The sequence below is a fragment of the Jaculus jaculus genome, chromosome 9 (genome assembly GCF_020740685.1).
Source record: "Jaculus jaculus isolate mJacJac1 chromosome 9, mJacJac1.mat.Y.cur, whole genome shotgun sequence".
Lineage (NCBI taxonomy): Eukaryota > Metazoa > Chordata > Mammalia > Rodentia > Dipodidae > Jaculus > Jaculus jaculus.
Genome location: NC_059110.1, coordinates 272,444 through 293,065, shown reverse-complemented (window position 1 = coordinate 293,065; position 20,622 = coordinate 272,444). Strand labels below are relative to the sequence as shown.

The 20,622-nt window shown below is 41.3% G+C and overlaps 1 protein-coding gene across 1 annotated transcript; it reads left to right on the top strand.

Annotated features, from left to right (window-relative positions):
• The first annotated feature begins 896 nt into the window (after positions 1-896).
• Positions 897-1,639, top strand: LOC101597942 (tetratricopeptide repeat protein 9C-like). Its single transcript, XM_045159442.1, has one exon. The coding sequence runs from the start codon at positions 1,198-1,200 to the stop codon at positions 1,633-1,635; it is 438 nt and encodes a 145-aa protein (XP_045015377.1). The 5' UTR covers positions 897-1,197; the 3' UTR covers positions 1,636-1,639.
• Positions 1,640-20,622: the final 18,983 nt, after the last annotated feature.

Genomic DNA, 20,622 nt, shown 5'->3' with positions numbered 1-20,622 from the left:
GAGGGCTAATCAAAATTAAATGTGTTATGAATGAGCCATATGGGAACCTACTTATTCACTAGCTAATGCTACATATGTTTAAGAAATGGAAGGGGAAGCCAGGCATGGTGGCGCACGTCTTTAATCCCAGCACTTGGGAGGCAGAGGTAGGAGGATCACTGTGAGTTCAAGACTACCCTGAGACTACATATTGAATTCTAAGTCAACCTGCGCTAGGGTGAGACCCTGTCTCAAAAAAAAAAAAAAAAAAAAAGTGGAGAGGGTACTTTGGGCAGAAGTACCCTGTGGGAACTAATAATACTGGGTCCAGAAGCCATAGATTGTTAAAAGAAAGTTTCAGTGCCAGGGTTGGATGTTTTCCACTGAAAGACCCCTGATGCCCCCCAAACTCTACAGGCTATTGCCAAGATGCTTGGTTGCCCACCAGAACTAGATGGCAAGACTGTATTGCTGAAGAAACCAAATGTCTAGGTGAGGTCAGGGTAAGAGACTGAGTAAAAGGAGTGTGGGGTAGCAGTAATCAAAACTCAGAATATTGAAAAATAAGCTTTAGTTAAAAAGACAAAATCCGCTCAGCTTCGCCGGTGGGTTGGACACACAGACTTCATTCACCTCAACTAACTGCAGAGACATGGACAAATGCTTTCTGAAGGACAAAGCGCTGGGAAGGAGGGAAACGCTTTTGACTTGTGGTAGCAGTTGTTCCCGCCTACTCCCTCTTCTTCCAGGTCAGGGGGGTGTGACTAAAAGAAAGAAGAAAGCGAATTTTGCAGGCGTTCCCACACCTTCCTCAGTTTATTAGTAGGAACTTTGAATTTTTGAGGTTGTACATACCCTGGGAACCCCTCCAACTCTGAGAAATCTTTTTGTCTGAGTTTTCACTACCGAGTCTTAACAAACAAGTTCGTTGCACTTCTGGTGCCTGAAAAATACTGCAGAGAGGAGAATTGGAGCCTAGTAGAAGCAGCAAAGCTTAAATCCCCGGGTCCCTTCTGGAGAAGGACAATTCTATACCTTCCAAAGTCCGCTGCCAAATATCAGTTATTTTGAACCGAACGCCAGAGCTTCGTTTGCTCTCTTTTCCCCATTCACGAGGGCACCGGACAACCAAGAGTTACAGAGAAGCGCCTGCAGGAGGCTCAGCTATACAAGGAGGAAGGGAACCAACGCTACCGGGAAGGGAAGTACCGAGATGCTATGAGTAGGTACCATCGAGCTCTGCTTCAGCTGCGGAGTCTGGACCCAAGTCTGCCTTCCCCGATACCTAACCTAGGACCTCAGGGCCCAGATCTAACATCTGAGCAAGAAAACGTACTAAATTATACCACCCAGACAGACTGCTACAATTTAGCTGCCTGCCTCCTTCAGATGGAGCCAGTGAACTACGAACGAGTGAGGGAATACAGTCAGAAAGTCCTGGAACATCAGCCTGATAACGCCAAGGCCTTGTACCAGGCTGGAGTGGCCTTCTTCCATCTGCAGGACTATGACCAGGCTCGGCACTACCTGATGGCTGCTGTCAATAGGCAGCCTAAAGACGCCAATGTTCGGCGGTACCTCCAGCTGACACAGTCAGAACTCAGCAGCTACTGGGCATGTTTGGTTAATGAGAAAAAAAGATGCTTCTCCTCTTGACTAGCTGGACCACTAAAGACCCATCAAAGGGAAACCTGAGCCTCTGCAAGAGAAATTAACCCTATACCTCTGACCCAGGTGGATTTCTATTTTGTTTCCTGTTCTGCACAGGCTCTTTGCTACTTAGACCATTTGTGTCTTTTTGTAAATATCCATCTGTATATTTGTATAACTTCTAATACATGTTGAGAATGTTTGCCTTGAGAAGTGGATCAGAAGCATTCATCAGCTGTGGGTGGAGTTACCCATATTTGTGGCATAGATTTCAATTAAATATTGTTAGATGTATTCACAAACATAGGAGGCTAGTAGAGGATGGAATTGTAAAGATGGGCAGAAAGGATTGTCTTCCAGTGTTGTCCTCAGATGCCTTTGTTTTCTTTTTCCAATGGGAAATATATTTTTTGTGAAACTAGATAATTATAAACTTGGCCCAACTATATTTACATGAAAATTTGAAATTAACCATTTTGGGGCTTAGGATATAGTTCACTGGTAGAGTTCTTGCTTACCATAAGTATGCACATGCTTTCATCTCCCATCCCACAAAAGATAACAATATCCCCAAGTGTGGTGGGGTACATCATTAATCTCAGCACTTGGGAAGCTGAGGTAGGAAGACTGCCATGAGTTCAAGGTTACCCTGGGCTACAGATTGAGTTTCAAGTCTGGCTGTACTAGATAGAGTGAGACTGTGCCTCAAAACTTAAAAAAAAAAAAAAAAGGAGGGGCAGATTGGAGAGATGGCTCAGTGGTTAAGGTGCTTGCCTGCAAAGCCAAAGGACCCAGGTTCTATTTCCCAGATGTACCCACATAAGCCAGATGCACAAGATCATACATCTGTAGTTTGTTTACAGTGGCTGGAGGCACTGGATGCATATGCTCTCTGTTTTTCTTTCTCAAGTAAATAAATGAAAAAAAAAAAAAGACAAAAATCCAACCTTCATGGTAAAAGACCTACAGACACTGGGAATAGAAGGAACATGTCTCAACATAATAAAGGCTATTTATGACAAACCTACAGCCAACATAATACTAAATGGAGAAAAACTTGAAGCTTTTCCACTAAAATCAGGAAGAGGACAAGGGTGTTCACTGTTCCCTCTTTTATTTAATACGTACTGGAAGACTTAGCCATAGCAATAAGGCAAGAGACACATAAAAGAGATACCAATTGAAAAGGAAGAGATCAAGTTGTTATTTGCAGATGTCATGATTCTGTACACTGGGACCTCATGAAATTACAAATCTTTTGGGGGCAGTTAAGGCATTTGACTGCAAAGCCAAAGGACCCAGGTCCAATTCCCCAGGACCCACATAAGCCAGATGCACAGGGGCTCATGCATCTGGAGTTTGTTTGCAATGGCTAGAGGCCCTGGCATGCCCATTCTCTCCCCCCCACTCTCTCTCTCTGTGTGTCAAATTAAAAAAATAAATAAAAATAAAATATTTTTTAAAAGAACTCAAAAGATTAAATAATAAGAAATCAAGTGACCCAATTAAAAACTGGGCTATGGAATTAAATAGAGAGTTCTCAAAAAAAAAAAAAAAAAGAAATACAAGCCGGGCATGGTGGCGCACGCCTTTAATCCCAGCACTTGGGAGGCAGAGGTAGGAGGATCGCTGTGAGTTCAAGGCCACCCTGAGACACCATAGTGAATTCCAGGTCAGCCTGGGCTAGAGTGAGACCCTACCTCGAAAAACCAAAAAAAAAAAAAAGAAAAGAAAAGAAAAGAAATACAAATGGCATATAAAATCTTTAAAAAAAAAAGTTCTGTATCCCTAGTCATCAGGGAAATGCAGATTAAAATTATGTTTTAATCTCACACCTGTCAGAATTGCTGCCATCATGAAAACAAATGACCATAAATGCTGCCAAGGATGTGGAAAAAGAGGAACCCTTCTACACTCTTGGTAGGAATGCAATCTCGTCCAGCCATTGTGGAAATCAGTGTGGAGGTTCCTGAGACAGCTAAAAATAGATCTACCATATGACCCAGCTATAGCACTCCTAGGCATATATTCTAAGGGTTTGTCTCACTACCTTAGAGATACTTGCTCAACCATGTTTATTGCTGCTCTATTCACAATAGCTAGGAAATGGAACCAGCCTAGATGTCCCTCAACTGATGAGTGGATAATGAAGATATGGCACATTCATACAATGGAGTTCTACTCAGTGATAAAGAAAAATGAAGTTATGAAATTTGCAGTAAAATAGATGGATCTGGAAAGGATTATACTTAGTGAGGTAACCCTGGCCCAGGAAGCCAAACATCACATGTTCTCTCTTATATGTGGATCCTAGCTACAAATAACTGGACATCTTTGTGAGTAGGAATAAAACTCAGGAGCAGAAGCCAGTAAGCTTGAAAGGAGATCTAAAGAGAATAGAAAGGGAGGGATGGGGGACTTAATAGGAGGGTATTTATATATGTAAGTAGAACAACAGATTAATGGGAAAGGCCTAAGTGAAGTCAGGGGAAGAGACTTAATAAAGGAAAGATGAAGGGAGGGCTAATCAAAATCTAAGAGGATATAAATAAGTCATATGGAAACCTACTTTTATGGACAATGGATCACTTAGAAGCCATAGATTGTTACTAGAAATTTTTCAGTGCCAGGTATGGGATACCTTACAGTGAGTTATTGGCCAGGAACATCCCTGATACCCATTGCCAAGGCCCTTGATTTCTTGCCAGAAATACATGGTAAGACCCTATTGCAGAAGACTCCACATACTTCAGCTGCAAAGTTACTAGAGCTCCTGCTGGAGCTCAGCTGAAAAACCTCCTCCATGTAGACCAACTGACAGAAATCTGGAAAAAGCTAGGCTGCATGCAGTTCAATGGATGAGAAAGAAATCACCAGTGAAGATACTCAACAATGGACACTGCAAGTCTTAAATTTGGCCAGCTAGGCCAAATGAACCAACAGGTGCAATAGTGGCATGTCTGTTATGGGGGAAACCAACTGTTCTCTAATTGGACTGGAGGTCTACTCCATGGGAGGGAATACATCCCTGATACTGAAAACCTACAACAGGGTAGCCATGATCCCTAGGGGTGTAACATCTACTGCTGTCTGGCTAAATGTATACACTATGCTCACCAAACTGCCCAGTAAGCACTTCTCTTAATGTTCATACCCATATATTAATGCTACTCTCACTTTTGGTTAGATAAGCTTCTCTTTTCAGATGGCACTGACCTTGGTTGGGATGAAATAGAAGGCACCATGGTACTGAGGAGTGCTCAGCACTGAAGTATCTCAATCACACCTTCCATGGCTCAAGGTCCATTGCAGAAGAAGTGGCCAAAAAGAATGTAAGAGCCAAAGGAAGAGTAGGACTCCTTACAATGTGCTCCTCCAGATAGAAAATGGCCTGGATATCCATGTCCTCAGTGACTGACACTACCTACACAAGACCATCATAATAGGAAGAAAATATCATGACATCAAAATAAAAGAGAAAGCCAGGTATGGTGGTGCACGTCTTTAATCCAAGCACTCAGGAGGCAGAGGTAGGAGGATCACCATAGGTTTGAGGCCTCTCTAAGACTACATAGTGAATTCCAGGTCAGCCTGTACTAGAGTGAGATCCTACCTATAAAACAAAACAAAAAATAATAATAAATAAAAGTGTGACTGAGAGGGGGAGGGGATATGATGGACTATGGAGTTTCAAAGGAGAAAATGGGGGGAGGGAAGGAATCATCATGGGATATTGTTTATGAAAGTTGTCAACAAAAATAAATAAAACAGAAAACTAGGGGAAAAAATTCAGGATACTGTGAATAAGCCACATGATAACCTACTTCTGAAGCCATAGACTGTTACCAGAAAAAGTTCAGCGCAAGGTATGAGATACTCTCCAGTGAGTCGTTGGCCAGGGATGTCCCTGATGCCCCCAAAACATTATAGGGTCTTGCCAAGGCTCTTAGTTTCCTACCAGCAGTAGATTATAAGACCCTATTGCTATAGACTCTACATTTCTGGGCTGCAGGTTCACTGAGAAATCAAACTGGGGCTGAGCTGAAAACCTCCAGCTAGACCAGCTGATAGAAAGCTGGAAAAAGCTGCACTACCTGCAGCCTTATGGAAGACAGAAGCCATTAGTGGTGTAAACAGTGGGCACTGCAAGCCTCAAGTTGGGCCAGCCAGGCCAAATGACTGAGCAGGTGCAATAGTGGCATGCCTGTTATGGGAGAAACAAACTTCTTTGTAATTGGACTGGAGATCCACTGTATGGGAGATAATACAAGCCTGGTACTAAAAAACCTAACTAAAAGCCTAGGGTGGGAGAGGTCATGAACATTAGGACTATAATGCCTGCTCTTACCTGGCTAAATGCAAATATTATGCTCACCAAATTTCCCCGTAAGTGCTTTACTTAATGTTCATACCCATATTTTAATGCTGCTCTCATTTTTGGTTAGAGAAGCTTTTCTTTTCAGATGACGGTGACCACCGGGAAGACCCAAAGGCACCACAGTGCTGAGAAGATGTGACTGAGGAATGTTTAGCACTGAAACATCCCAATCCCACCTTCCAAGGCTCAGGGTGCATTGCAGAAGAGGTGGTAGAAAGAATGTAAAAGCCAAAAAAAAAGAAGAAAGAATGTAAAAGCCAGAGGAAGGGTAAGTCTGCTTACAATGCAATCGACCAGACAGAAATTGGCATTGATATCTATGACCTCACAGTGCCTATCACAACCTTCACAATACCCTCATAATAGAAGAAAAACATAATAACATCAAAATAAAAGACAGCCAGGCATGGTGGCGCACATCTTTAATCCCAGCACTTGGGAGGCAAAGGTAGGTGGATCACTGTGAGTTCAAGGCCACCTTGAGACAACATAGTGAATTCCAGGTCAGCCTGGACTGAAGTGAAACCCTACCTCAAAAAACTAAAAAAAATAAATAAATAAAAAAGAGACTAATGGACAGAGAGAGGGGATATGATGGATTGTAGATTTCTGAAGGGGAAGTGGGGGAGGGTAGGGAAGGGAATTATCATGGTTTATTGTCTGTAACTATGAAAGCTGTCAATAAAAAGGGGAAAAGAGATACCAAATGCTTGGTCTTTAGGTCACTGAGAAGTACAATTAGAGCTGAGTTGGAAGGCCTTCCATGTTGACTAGATATCAGGATGCTAGAAAGAGCTATACAGCCTGTTGAGGAAGAAAACTCATCAAAGTCTTAATCAACAGTGGACCATGCAAGCTTTACAGCTGGCCCATCAGGCCAAATATACCAACTGGTACAATGGTGGCATGTCTGTTATGGGGGAAATCAACTGCTCTCTGATTGGACTTGAAGCCCACACCATGGAAGGGAATTCATGCCTGGTACTGAAAATCCAATACAGATAGGTCATATACTCTAGGGGAGAAACTACTGTTGTCTGGCTAAATGGATCTATTATGCCACCAAACTGCCCTCTAAATACTTAAATTTATGCCTGTATATTAATGCTACTCTCACTTTTGGCTAGAGAAACTTCTTTTTTCAGATGGCAGTGACCACTGGGAAGACTCACCAAAGTCCTGAAAAGAAATGACAATAATGTGTTCAGCTGTAAATGAGACACCTCTATCACACCCTGTAAGGCTCAGGGACCATTGCAGAAGAGATGGTGGAAAGAATGTAAGAGCCACAGGAAGGAGAGGTGTATTTATAATACTGTCTTCAGACACAAAGTGACTGCAGCATTCATGACCTCATGGTGGCTAGCACTCCCTGCACAGGACGTGCATTATAGGAAGGGACAACAGTGACATCAAAATAGAAAAGGTAATGTTTGAAAAGAACAGATTCAGTGGAGGGAGGATGCAGGAGGGCAGGAAAAGGGGTGGTGGTGGGAGGGGATTATGATGATGTTATATTATCTGTATGTATGGATGTTGTGAATAAAAAAGTTTAAAAAATATACAATGTAAACTAAGTAAAAGGCAGAAAAGTCCCATCTGGTGGCTAATACCAACAATCTCAGCACTCAAGAAGCTAAGGCAGGAGTATTGCTGTGAGTTCAAGGCTGACCTGGACTACAAAGTGAGACCCTGCTAATATATAAATAATAAATAAGTAGAACCCACTGGGCCTGGTGGCACAGGTTTATAATCCTAGCTATTTGGGAGGCCGAGGCAGGAGAATTGAAAGTTCAAGGACTGCTGGGCTACAGAACAAGTTCAAGTCCAGTTTGGGGAACTTAGAGTCTGTCTCAAAATAAAATGTAAAAAGTCTCAAACCAGGCATAGTGACACACACCTTTAATCCCAGCACTCTGGAGGCAGAAGTAGGAGGAGCACCATGAGTTTGAGGCCACCTTGAGACTTCATAGTGAACTGCAGGTCAGCCTTAGCTAGAGTGAGACCCTACCTTGAAAAAACAAACCAAAAAATGTGGGGGAGGGAGTGCTGGAGAGATGACTTAGTGGTTAAGGTGCTTTCCCACAAAGCCAAAGGACCCAGGTTCAATTACACAGTGTATACACATAAGGTCATATGCACAGGGTGGCACACACATCTGGAGTTTGTTTGCAGTTGCTAGAAGCCCTGGTGTGCCCATTATCTCTCTCTCTCAAATAAATAATAATAAGAAGAACTGGGTATTGTGGCACATGCCTTTAACCCCAACTCTTGGGAGGCTGAGATAAGAGGATCACTGTAAGTTTGAGGTTAGCCTGAGACTACATAGTGAGTTTCGGGTCAGCCTGGGCTACAGCAAGACCCTTCAGTGAGAAAACAAACAAAAGAACTCCTAAGGGAGGAAGGACAGGGGAGGGCTTAAGGAGATGGTGTTGGATATATGTAAGTAGAAGAACAGACTATTGGGGGTGTGAAGGCCTAAGTGAGGTCAGCCATAGATTATTACTAGAAAATTTTCAGTACCAGGGATGGGATACTGTCCAGTGAGTTGGGGGCCAGGGAGGTCCCTAAAGCCTCTGAAACATTTCAGGCTAAGGCTCTTGGTTTCCCACCAGTACTAGATGCAAAGACCCTATTTCAGAACACTCCATATACTTGGGCTGCAAGGTTACTGAGAAATCCTGCTGGAGCTGAGCTAAAAACCATATCCATGTAGACCAACTGACAGAAAGTTGAAAAAAGCTATGTTGCATGCAGCTCCATGGGAGAGAGAAAAGTCATCAGTGTACATAAAGAATAGTGGTCGGGCTTCCGGTTAAGATGGCGGCGTAGGTACCACGCCAAAACAGCCTGGGGGGGGAAGACCAAAAAAAACTCAGCAAAATACACACTTTTACTAAAAAGTGAGGTGTATAGGAAGTTGAGGCGGCAGCGGAGAAGTGGAAGAGTTATAGAGCATCCAGAGCCTGCACAGGCGGGAACAGCGGCTCCGGGGCGGCTCAGCTACCCGCCGCAACCGCGGAGCGGCAGAAAACCGCCGGACTCTCGGCTCGAGCCGCAGGACAAGCCAGGTGCGGGATTTTCCCCTCACACCGCGCTCTCCGCAACTCGGGAAATGTGAGGGGAGAGTGGCAGCGAGCAACGGAGGGAGGAGCAGACCGCGAGGTAAAAGCACACGATACAACCAGAACAGCCACGGCTCCCTCCCCTCCCCTGCCGCCTGAACCCAGCTCCAGCGAACACAGCAGCAGCCCGGGACCCGGCCACGCCAACTTGGGCTGACGGCGGGACCCAAGCAGGAGCAGAATTTGGCAGCAACTTCAGCGGCTCCAGCACCGGTACCAGTGGCCCCAGCAGCAGCGGACCCAGGAGAGCAGCGGCTTCGGGGTGAGCAGCAGCGGTGGACACGACAACGGCAGCTTCAGCAGTGGTGGGGGCTCCGGCGGTGGCACCTACAACAGCTGCAGAGGCGGCGGCAGCGGCTCAGTTTGCCCCGTAGGAAAAGCAAGTGCCCAGCTCCAGAAATCAGAACAGCAGCCCGACGACCCAGGCAGCAACTTGACTGAGACCACAATCACCCAAGGTAACTGGGATTGCACCAGGGAAGGGTCTCACCTGGTCACAAGCTGACTTGGATACCTCAACAGACCAGAAATCTAAACCTCTTTGTTGATAGAGGATCTGGTCATTATAATAACTACTCTTGCATACATACTCGGGGCTGTTTTTGATGGAATGGGTACAGTGTTTAGCTAAATTTTAGAATCTACCAGTATATTATTCCACTCAGCCTGCTTGAATACTCCTATAGCAGGGAAACTCAACCCCTAAGAACATCTTTGTAGATACTCTGAGAGTCTTAAGAGCCACACCTAATACCTTAAGGTCCTACCCTGAAAATATTTTACACCAAATCAATTGATACAGCTAAGAATACACAGCTAGCTAGAAAATCCAAGCATTAACTTAATCCAAGATGCAAAAATATATACATTATAACACAAGAAACACTAAAAAGCAAGACGATATAAATCCACCTAAAAGTATTAATGCATCAGAAATGTCCTCCAGTGAGAAAGAGTTAGAGGAAATGCCTGAGAAAGAGTTCAAAAGAATAATTATAAATATGTTCAAAGAGGTCAAAGAACACATGAAAAAAATCAAAGAAGAAATCAAAGAGGAAATCAAAGAGGAAATCAAAGGAATCAAAGAAGAGGCAGGACACCAATTTAATGAAATAAAGAAGGCAATACAAGACATAAATAGAGAAATAGAAATAATAAAGAAAAACCAGTCAGAATTACTAGCAATGAAGAACACAGTTAATGAAATAAAAAACTCTGTAGAAAATCTCACCAGTAGGATGGATGAGGGAGAGGACAGAATATCTAAGCTAGAAGATCAGGTGGCAGACCTAATGCAGTCCAACAAAGAGAAAGACAAACTTATAGAAAAGTATGAGTGGGAATTTCAAGATATTCGGGACACTATGAAAAGATCCAATATAAGAATTCAGGGCATAGTAGAAGGAGAAGAATTCCACTCCAGAGGCACAGTAGGCATCTTCAACAAAATCATAGAGGAAAATTTTCCCCAAATTGGGAAAGAGGTGCCAATACAGATACAGGAAGCCTTTAGAACCCCAGCCAGACAAAACCCAGAAAGAAACTCTCCTCGCCACATTATACTCAAACTTCCAAACACACAAACCAAAGAAAAAATATTGAAAGCAGTTAGAGAGAAAAATCAAGTTACCTACAAAAGCAAGCCCATCAGGATTACAGCAGATTATTCAACACAAACTTTTAAAGCCAGAAGGGCCTGGAGTGATATATTCCAAGTTCTGAAAGATAACAACTGTCAACCAAGGTTACTTTATCCTGCAAAGTTATCCATCCAAATAGATGGAGAAATAAAGACATTCCATGACAAAAGCAGGTTAAAGGAATATCTGAAGACAAAACCAGCTCTACAGAAAATACTTGATAGAATCCTCCATGCTGAACAAAAGGAAAAGCACACATATAAGGAACCTAGAAAAAACCAGCCATACTCAAATACCAGTTAACAGAAGAGAGCACAGGTAGAACCAGTAACACACACACACAAAAATGGCAAACATAAATACACACCTTTCAATAATATCTCTTAATATCAACGGTCTCAATGCCCCAACGAAAAGACATAGATTTGCAGACTGGGTTAAAAAGCAGGATCCTACAATTTGTTGTCTTCAAGAAACTCACCTTTCTACAAAGGATAGACATTATCTTAGGGTGAAAGGTTGGAAGATGGTGTTTCAAGCAAATGGGCCTAGAAAACAAGCAGGGGTTGCTATCCTAATATCAGACAGGGTGGACTTTAGTCCGAAGTTAGTCAAAAAAGATAAGGAAGGTCACTTTATATTGATTAAGGGCACACTCCAACAGGAGGACATTACAATCCTAAACACATATGCACCTAACATGGGGGCTCCCAAATTCGTCAAACAAACACTATTAGAACTAAGGTCACAGATAACACCAAACACGGTGGTGGTGGGTGACTTTAACACCCCACTCTCATCAATTGACAGGTCATCCAGGGAAAGAATAAACAGAGAGGCATCTGGACTAAATGAGGTCATAGAAGTAATGGATATAACAGATATATACAGGACATTTCATCCAAAGGCTGCAGAATATACATTCTTTTCAGCAGCACATGGAACATTCTCTAAAATAGACCATATATTAGGACACAAAGCAAATCTTAACAATTTCAGGAAAATTGAAATAATTCCTTGCATTCTATCTGACCACAATGGAATTAAACTACAAATCAGTAGCAAGAAAGGCTATAGAGCATACACAAAATCATGGAAGCTAAACAATACACTACTAAATGATGAGTGGGTCAATGAAGAAATCAAAAAGGAAATCAAAAAATTTATAGAGTCAAATGATAATGAGAACACAACATACCAAAATCTCTGGGACACAATGAAGGCAGTTCTAAGAGGTAAATTTATAGCCTTAAGTGCCTATATTAAGAAATTAGAAAGATCGCAAGTAAACGACCTAATGCTTCACCTTAAAGCCTTGGAAAAAGAAGAACAAGGCAAACCAAAAAGTAGTAGACGGGAAGAAATAATAAAGATTAGGGCAGAAATTAATGATACCAAAACCAGGCAAAGATAGAACAAAAAAAGAAAATTACAGACCAATCTCCCTCATGAACATAGATGCAAAAATTCTCAACAAAATATTGGCAAACAGAATACAAGAGTATATCAAAAAGATCATTCACCCTGACCAAGTAGGCTTTATCCCAGAGATGCAGGGATGGTTCAACATACGCAAATCTATAAATGTAATACATTACATAAATGGGTTGAAGGACAAAAATCACATGATCATCTCATTAGATGCAGAGAAAGCATTTGACAAAATCCAACATCCCTTCATGATAAAAGTCCTACAGAGACTGGGAATAGAAGGAACATATCTCAATATAATAAAGGCTATTTATGACAAGCCTACAGCCAACATATTACTAAATGGGGAAAAACTGGAAGCTTTTCCACTAAAATCAGGAACAAGACAAGGGTGTCCACCGTCTCCACTTCTATTTAATATAGTTTTGGAAGTCTTAGCCATAGCAATAAGGCAAGAGACACACATAAAAGGGATACAAATTGGAAAGGAAGAAATCAAGCTATCATTATTTGCAGATGACATGATTCTATACATAAAGGACCCTAAAGACTCTACTAGCAAGCTGTTAGAGCTAATCAAAACCTACAGCAATGTAGCAGGATACAAAATAAATACACAGAAATCAGTAGCCTTCATATATGCTAACAACAAACACACAGAGGATGAAATCAGAGAATCACTCCCATTCACAATTGCATCAAAAAAAATAAAATACCTTGGAATAAACCTAACTAAGGAAGTAAAGAATCTATACAATGAGAACTTTAAGACACTCAAGCGAGAAATTGCAGAAGACACTAGAAAGTGGAGAAACATCCCTTGTTCCTGGCTTGGAAGAATCAATATCGTGAAAATGGCAATCTTACCTAAAGCAATCTACACATTTAATGCAATCCCTATCAAAATTCCAAAGGCTTTCATCATGGAAATAGAAAAAACAATCCAAAAATTCATTTGGAATCATAAAAAACCTCGAATATCTAAAATAATACTGAGCAACAAAAAAGAGGCTGGTGGTATCACCATACCTGATTTTAACCTATACTACAGAGCCATAGTAACAAAAACAGCATGGTACTGTCACAAAAACAGACATGTAGATCAGTGGAACAGAATAGAGGACACAGATGTAAGCCCAAGTAGCTATAGCCACCTGATATTCGATAAAAATGCCAAAAATACTCATTGGGGAAGAGACAGCCTCTTCAGCAAATGGTGTTTTGAAAACTGGATAAATATCTGCAGAAGGATGAAAATAGATTCTTCTCTCTCGCCATGCACAAGAATTAAGTCCAAATGGATTAAAGACCTTAACATCAGAGCGGAAACTTTGAAACTGCTAGAGGAAAAAGTAGGGGAAACCCTCCAACATATTGGTCTTGGCAAAGACTTTCTAAATACAACCCCAATTGCTCAGGCAATAAAACCACAGATTAACCACTGGGACCTAATGAAATTACAAAGATTTTGCACCGCAAAGGACACAGTGAAAAAAGCAAAGAGGCAACCTACAGAATGGGAAAAAATCTTCGCCAGCTATATATCTGATAAAGGATTAATATCTAGGATATACAAAGAACTCAAAAAGTTAACTAATAAGGAATCAAACAGGCCAATCAAAAAATGGGCTAAGGAGCTAAATAGAGAGTTCTCAAAGGAAGAAATACGAATGGCATATAAGCACCTAAAAAAATGTTCTACGTCACTAGTCATCAGGGAAATGCAGATTAAAACTACATTGAGATTCCATCTCACTCCTGTCAGATTGGCCACCATCATGAAAACAAATGATCATAAATGTTGGCGGGGATGTGGAAAAAAAGGAACCCTTCTGCACTGCTGGTGGGAATGCAATCTGGTCCAGCCATTGTGGAAAACAGTGTGGAGGTTCCTAAAGCAGCTAGAGATTGATCTACCATATGACCCAGCTATAGCACTCCTAGGCATATATCCAAAGGATTCATCTCATTTCCTTAGAAGTACATGCTCAACCATGTTTATTGCTGCTCAATTTATAATAGCTGGGAAATGGAACCAGCCTAGATGTCCCTCAACAGATGAGTGGATAATGAAGATGTGGTACATTTATACAATGGAGTTCTACTCAGTGGTAAAGAAAAATGAAGTTATGAAATTTGCAGAAAAATGGATGGACCTGGAAAGTATTATACTAAGTCAGGTAACCCAGGCCCAGAAAGCCAAGCGCCACATGTTCTCCCTCATATGGGGATCCTAGCTACAGATGACTGGGCTTCTGTGTGAGAATGAAAATACTTAGTAGCAGAGGCCAGTAAGTTGAAAAGGAGACATAAAGGGTGGAGAAAGGAAGGGAGGAGGATACTTAATAGGTTGATATTGTATATATGTAATTACAATGATTGTAATGGGGAGGTAATATGATTGAGAATGGAATTTCAAACGGGAAAGTGTGGGGGTGGGGAGGGAGGGAATTACCATGGGATATATTTTATAATCATGGAAAATGTTAATAAAAATTTAAAAAAAAAAAAAAAGAATAGTGGTCACTGTAAGCCTTAAATTTGGCCTACCATGCCATATAAGCCAATGGGTGCAATAGTGGCATGTCTGTTATGGAAGAAACTAACAGCTTTCTAACTGGACTGGAGGCCTGCTCCACAGGAATGAATACATGCCTGATATTGAAAACCTATGACAGAGTAAGTCATGAGACATAGGGATGTAACACTTGCTGGTGTCTGGATAAATGCATATTTATGGTCACTAATCTGCCCAGTAAGCATTTATCTTAATGTTCATACCCATACATCCATGCTACTCTCACTTTTGGTTAGGGAAGCTTCTCTTTTCAGATAGCAGTGACATCTGGGATGATGCCTAAGGCACCATGATGCTGAGAAGTGACATAGGAGTGCTCAGCACTGAAACATTTCGATCATGCCTTCCAAGGCTCAGGATCCATTGCAGAAGAGGTGGAAGAAAGAATGTAAGAGACAAAGGAAGGGTAAGACTCCCTACAATGCACTCTTCCAGACACAAAATTGGCCTGGATATCTGTGACCTCACAGTGCATGGTACTCCTACACAAGACCATCATAATGGGAGGAAAAGATCATGACATTAAGATAAAAGAGAGACTAATGGAGAGTGGATATAATGGATATATAGGAGGGGATGTGATGAAAAGTAGAGTTCTGAAGGGGAAAATAGGGGAGAAGGAACTATCATGGCTTGTTGTCAATTATTACTATTAAATATATAGATATAAATTTAAAAATACCTCAAGAAGTTAGGAATAAAGAGAATACCTGAGGGCCAGGTGTGGTGGCACACACCTTTAATCCCAGCACTCAGGAGGCAGTGGCAGGAGGATCACCATGAGTTCGAGGCCACCCTGAGAATACAGAGTGAATTCCAGGTCATCCTGGGCTAGAGTGAGACCCTACCTTGAAAAAAAAAAAGGGTTGGGGGGAAGAATACCTGAGGTCTGGAAAGATGGCTTAGTAGTTAAGGTGCTTGCCTTTGAAGCCTAAAGACCCAGGTTTGATTCCCCAGTACCCACATAAGCCAGATGCACAATATGGTTCATAAATCTGGAGACATTCATTTGTAGTGGCTAGAGGCCCTTCTGCACCCATAGAGAGAGTGGACACACCAAGACTTTAGCCCTGCAGGTGAACTCCAAATACATGTGCCACCTTGTGCATCTAGCTTATGTGGGTCCTGGGAAATCAAACCTGGATTCTTTGGCTTTGCAAGCAAGCACCTTAACTACCATGCCATCTCACCAACCCTAAAAGTATTTTATTTAAATAGAATACCTGACTTCCCATTAAGATGGTGGCATAGGAACCATGCCAAAGCAGCCTAGGGGAGAAAAAGCCAAAAATAAACCCAGCAAAATACACTCTTCTACTAAAAAGTGAGGAGTATAAGAAATTATTAACCACAGCAGAGAAGCAGGAGAGATCCAGAGCATCTAGAGCCACAGAAGCAGGCAGTAGTGGCTCCAGCAGCAGCAGCAGTATCAGATCTTCATGGCCACAGCCACCAGACTCGGCCTGAGCCACAGGAAAAGTCAGATGAGGGGATTCTCCACTCACACAGGCCTGCTTGCAAATCAAGAAACGTGAAGGGAGGGCAACAGGGAAGAATGAGGGAGTGGCTCCTGAGGAAGAGGACCAGTGGGAGAACTTCAGCCACCATCCACAGCATCCCCTCCCCCACCTCCAGCTCAAGCACCAGCAAGCACCAGAGACCTGGGGAAAGGAGCTCACCTACACAATACTGGCACAGGTGATCAGAGCAGCGATCCAGCCAGCCTACCTGAGCCCACAGCGCAGCAAAGAGGGACCCAAGTAAGAATGCAGCATAAATTTGAGACCAAAACCATCCCAAAAGGTAACTGGGATTACACCAGGTTAGTACCTGCCAAATAAACCTGGTATGTAAACTTGAATCAGAAGTGCTAATTGCACCCTCCATGTCAGGATAAAGTATATGCTAAATCTGATGGATGGTCAGATCTGCCATTCTTAAATAAGCTTTATTTTCAGCTTGTCATTTGGTAATTCCTGATTTGTACTGCCTTTGTTTCCTCTTCTGTCATTCATTAGGGAAGGGTCTCACTTTGTCACAAACTGACTTGGAACCCTCAACAGACCAGAAATCTTAGCCTCCTATTTGGCAGGATTAAGGGTATGGGGCAACACACATCCTAAGGGACTATGACTTTGTAAGAGGATCTAGTTATCATAATACCAATTCTTGCATAAATACTCTGTGCTGTTTTTCATTGAATGTGTATATTTTTTAGTTAAATTTTAGAATCTGCCTGTATCTTGTTCAAGAGCCAGACCTAGCACCTTAAGCTCCTACCTTGAAGATATATAACATCAGATTGATTGATACATCTAATAATACTGGAGATAATTAGAAAATACAAGCACTAAATTAATCCAAGATGCAAAAAATATGTGTATTATAACACAGGAAACACAAAAAAATCAAGACAATATAAATTCACCAAAAAGTATTAAAGTATCAGAAATGACCTCCAGTAAGACAGATTTAGAGGAAATGCCTGAGAAAGATTTCAAAAGAATGATTATAGATATGTTCAAAGAAATCAAAGAGGAAATCAAAGAAATGAAAGACACAGGAAACCAATTTAATGAAATAAGAAAGTCAATAAAAGATATAAATAAGGAAATAGAAATAATAAAGAAAAACCAATCAGAATTACTAGAAATGAAGAACACAGTCCATGAAATAAAAACCTCTGTAGAAAATATCATCACGCCGGGCATAGTGGTGAAGGGCTTTAATCCCAGCACTAGGGAGGCAGAGGTAGAAGGATTGCCATGAGTTCAAGGCCACCCTGAGACTACATAGTTAATTCCAGGTCAGCCTGGCCCAGAGTGAGACCCTACCTCAAAAAAACAAAACCAAAAATAAGAAGAAAGAAAGAAAATATCACCAGTACAGTGGATGAAGGAGAGGACAGAATATCTAAACTAGAAGACCAGGTGGCAGATCTACTACAGTCCAACAAAGAGAAAGACAAACTCATAGGAAAGTATGACTGGGAATTTCAAGATATTCAGGACACTATGAAAAGATCAAACATAAGAATTCAGGGGAACTTCAAGATGGTGGTGTAGGAACCACACCAAAGCAGCCTAGGGGAGAAAAAGAAAAAAAAAAAAAAACAGCCAAATACACTCTTCTACTAAAAAGTGAGGGGCATAAGAAATTATCAACTATATCAGAGAAGTAGGAGAGACCCAGAGTGTCTAGAGCTCACAGAGGCAGGCAGAAGCTGCTCCAGCAGAGGCAGAACCAGGTCAGCACAGCCACAGCTGCAAGGCTCAGCCTGAGCCACAGGAAAAGCCAGGTGAGGGGATTCTCCACTCACACTGGCCTCAGTGCAAACTGAAGAAATGTGACAGGAGGATGTCAGGGATGAATGGAGGAGCTGCTTGTGAGGTAGAGAATCATGCAGACTAGTGGGAGAACTAGAGTCACCATCCACAGCTTCCCCTCCCCCAAGGCTCCCCTCCCCCACCACCAGCACAAGTACCAGCAAGTACCAGAGACCTAGTGAAAGGAACACACCTACACATCACCCAGCACCTGCAACCAGAGCAGCAATCCAGCGACCCAGCCAGCCTACCTGAACCCACAGCACAGCAAAGAGGGACCCAAGTGGAAGTGCAGCATAACTGAGACCAGAACAATCACAAAAGGTAACTGGGATTACACCAGGTCAGTACCCACCAAATAAGCCTGGTATATAGGAATGAATCGGAAATGCTAATTGTACCTTTCATGTTAGAAGAAACTATATGTCAAATCTGATGGATGGTCAAATATGCCATTCTTAAATAAGCTATATGTAAGGCTTGTCATGTGGTGTTTCCTGATTTATGCTGCCTTTGTTTCCTTTTCTGTTGTTCATTAGGGAAGGGTATCACTTGGTCACAAGCTGGCTTGAAATCCTAAACAGACTAGAAATTTTAGCCTCCTAGTTTATAGGATTAAGGGTGTGGGGCAACACACATCCTAAGAGACTATGACATTGCTAAAGGATATGGTTGTCATAATACCTACTCTTGCATAAATACTCTGTGCTGTTTTTCATTGAATGTGTATATTGTTTAGTTAAATTTTAGAAACTGCCTGTAGTTTGCCCCATTCAGCCTACTTGAATATTCTCATACCAGGCAAAGCCAACATCTAGGGTCACTTTTGTAGATACTCTGAGAGTCTCAAGAGCCACACCTAGCACCTTAAGCTCCTACCCTGAAGATATATAACATCAGAGTGATTGATACATCTAATAATACTGCAGATATTTAGAAAATACAAGCATTAAATTAATCCAAGATGCAAAAATATATACACTATAACACAAGATATACAAAAAAATCAAGACAATATAAATCCACTAAAAAGTATTAAAGCATTAGAAATGATCTCCAATGACACTGATTTAGAGAAAATGCCTGAGAAAGATTTCAAAATAATGATTAATAATATGTTCAAAGAAATCAAAGAAGAAATCAAAGAAATGAAAGGAGATACAGGAAACAAATTTAATGAAATAAGGAGAACAATACAAGACATAAATAAGGAAGTAGAAATAATAATAAAGAAAACCCAGTCAGAATTACTAGAAATGTAGAACACAGTCAATGAAATTTAAACCTCTAGAAAATTTCACCAGTACAATGGATGAAGGAGAGGACAGACTATCTAAACTAGAAGACCAGGTGGCAGATATAATACTGTCCAACAAAGAGAAACACAAACTAATAGGAAAGTATGACTGAGAATTTCAAGATATTCAGGATATTATGAAAAGATCAAACATAAGAATTCAGGGTATAGTAGAAGGAGAAGAATTTCACTCCAAAGGCATAGTAGGCATTTTCAATAAAATAATAGAAGAAAACTTCCCCCAAATTGGGAAAGAGATGCCAATGCAGATACAGGAATCCTTTAGAAAACCAACCAGACAAAACCTGGAAAGAACCTCTCCTCGCCATATTATAATTAAATTACCAAACATACAAACCAAAGAAAATATATTGAAAGCAGTTAGACAGCAAAATCAAGTCACGTACAAAGGCAAGCCCATCAGGATCACAGCAGATTACTCAACACAAACTTTAAAAGCCAGAAGGGCTTGAAATGATATATTCCAAGTTCTGAAAGATTATAACTGTCACCCAATGTTACTTTATCCTGCAAAGTTATCCATTCAAATAGATGAAGAAATAAAGACATTCCACAACAATAGCAGGCTAAAGAAACATTTGAAGACAAAACCAACTCTACAGAAAATACGTGAAAGAATTTTCCATGCTGAAGAGAAGGAAAAGCACACATATAAGGAACCTGGAAAAAACAATATTCAAATATTAGTTAATACAAGAGAGCAAAGGTAAAACCAGAAGAACTATAAAACAAAAAATGGCAAAAATACACACCTTTCAATAATAACTCTTAATATCAATGGCCTCAATGCCCCAACAAAAAGACATAGTTTGGCAGACTGGGTTAAAAAACAGGATCCTTCAATTTGTTGCCTCCAAGAAACTGACCTTTCTACAAAGGATGGACACTATCTTAGGGTGAAAGGTTAAAAAAAGTTTTTTTAAGCAAATGGACCTAGAAAACAAGCAGCGGTTGCTATCCTAATGTCTGACAAGGTAGATGTCAGTGCAATATTAGTTAGGAAAGATAAGGAAAGAAAGATCACTTTATATTGGTTAAAGGCACACTCCAACAGAAGGACATTACAATCTTAAACATATATGCACCTAACATGGGAGCTCCCAAATTCATCAAAAAATGCTATTAGAACTAAGGATATGGATAACACCAAACACAGTGGTAGTGGGGGACTTCAACACCGTGCTCCCATCAATTGAC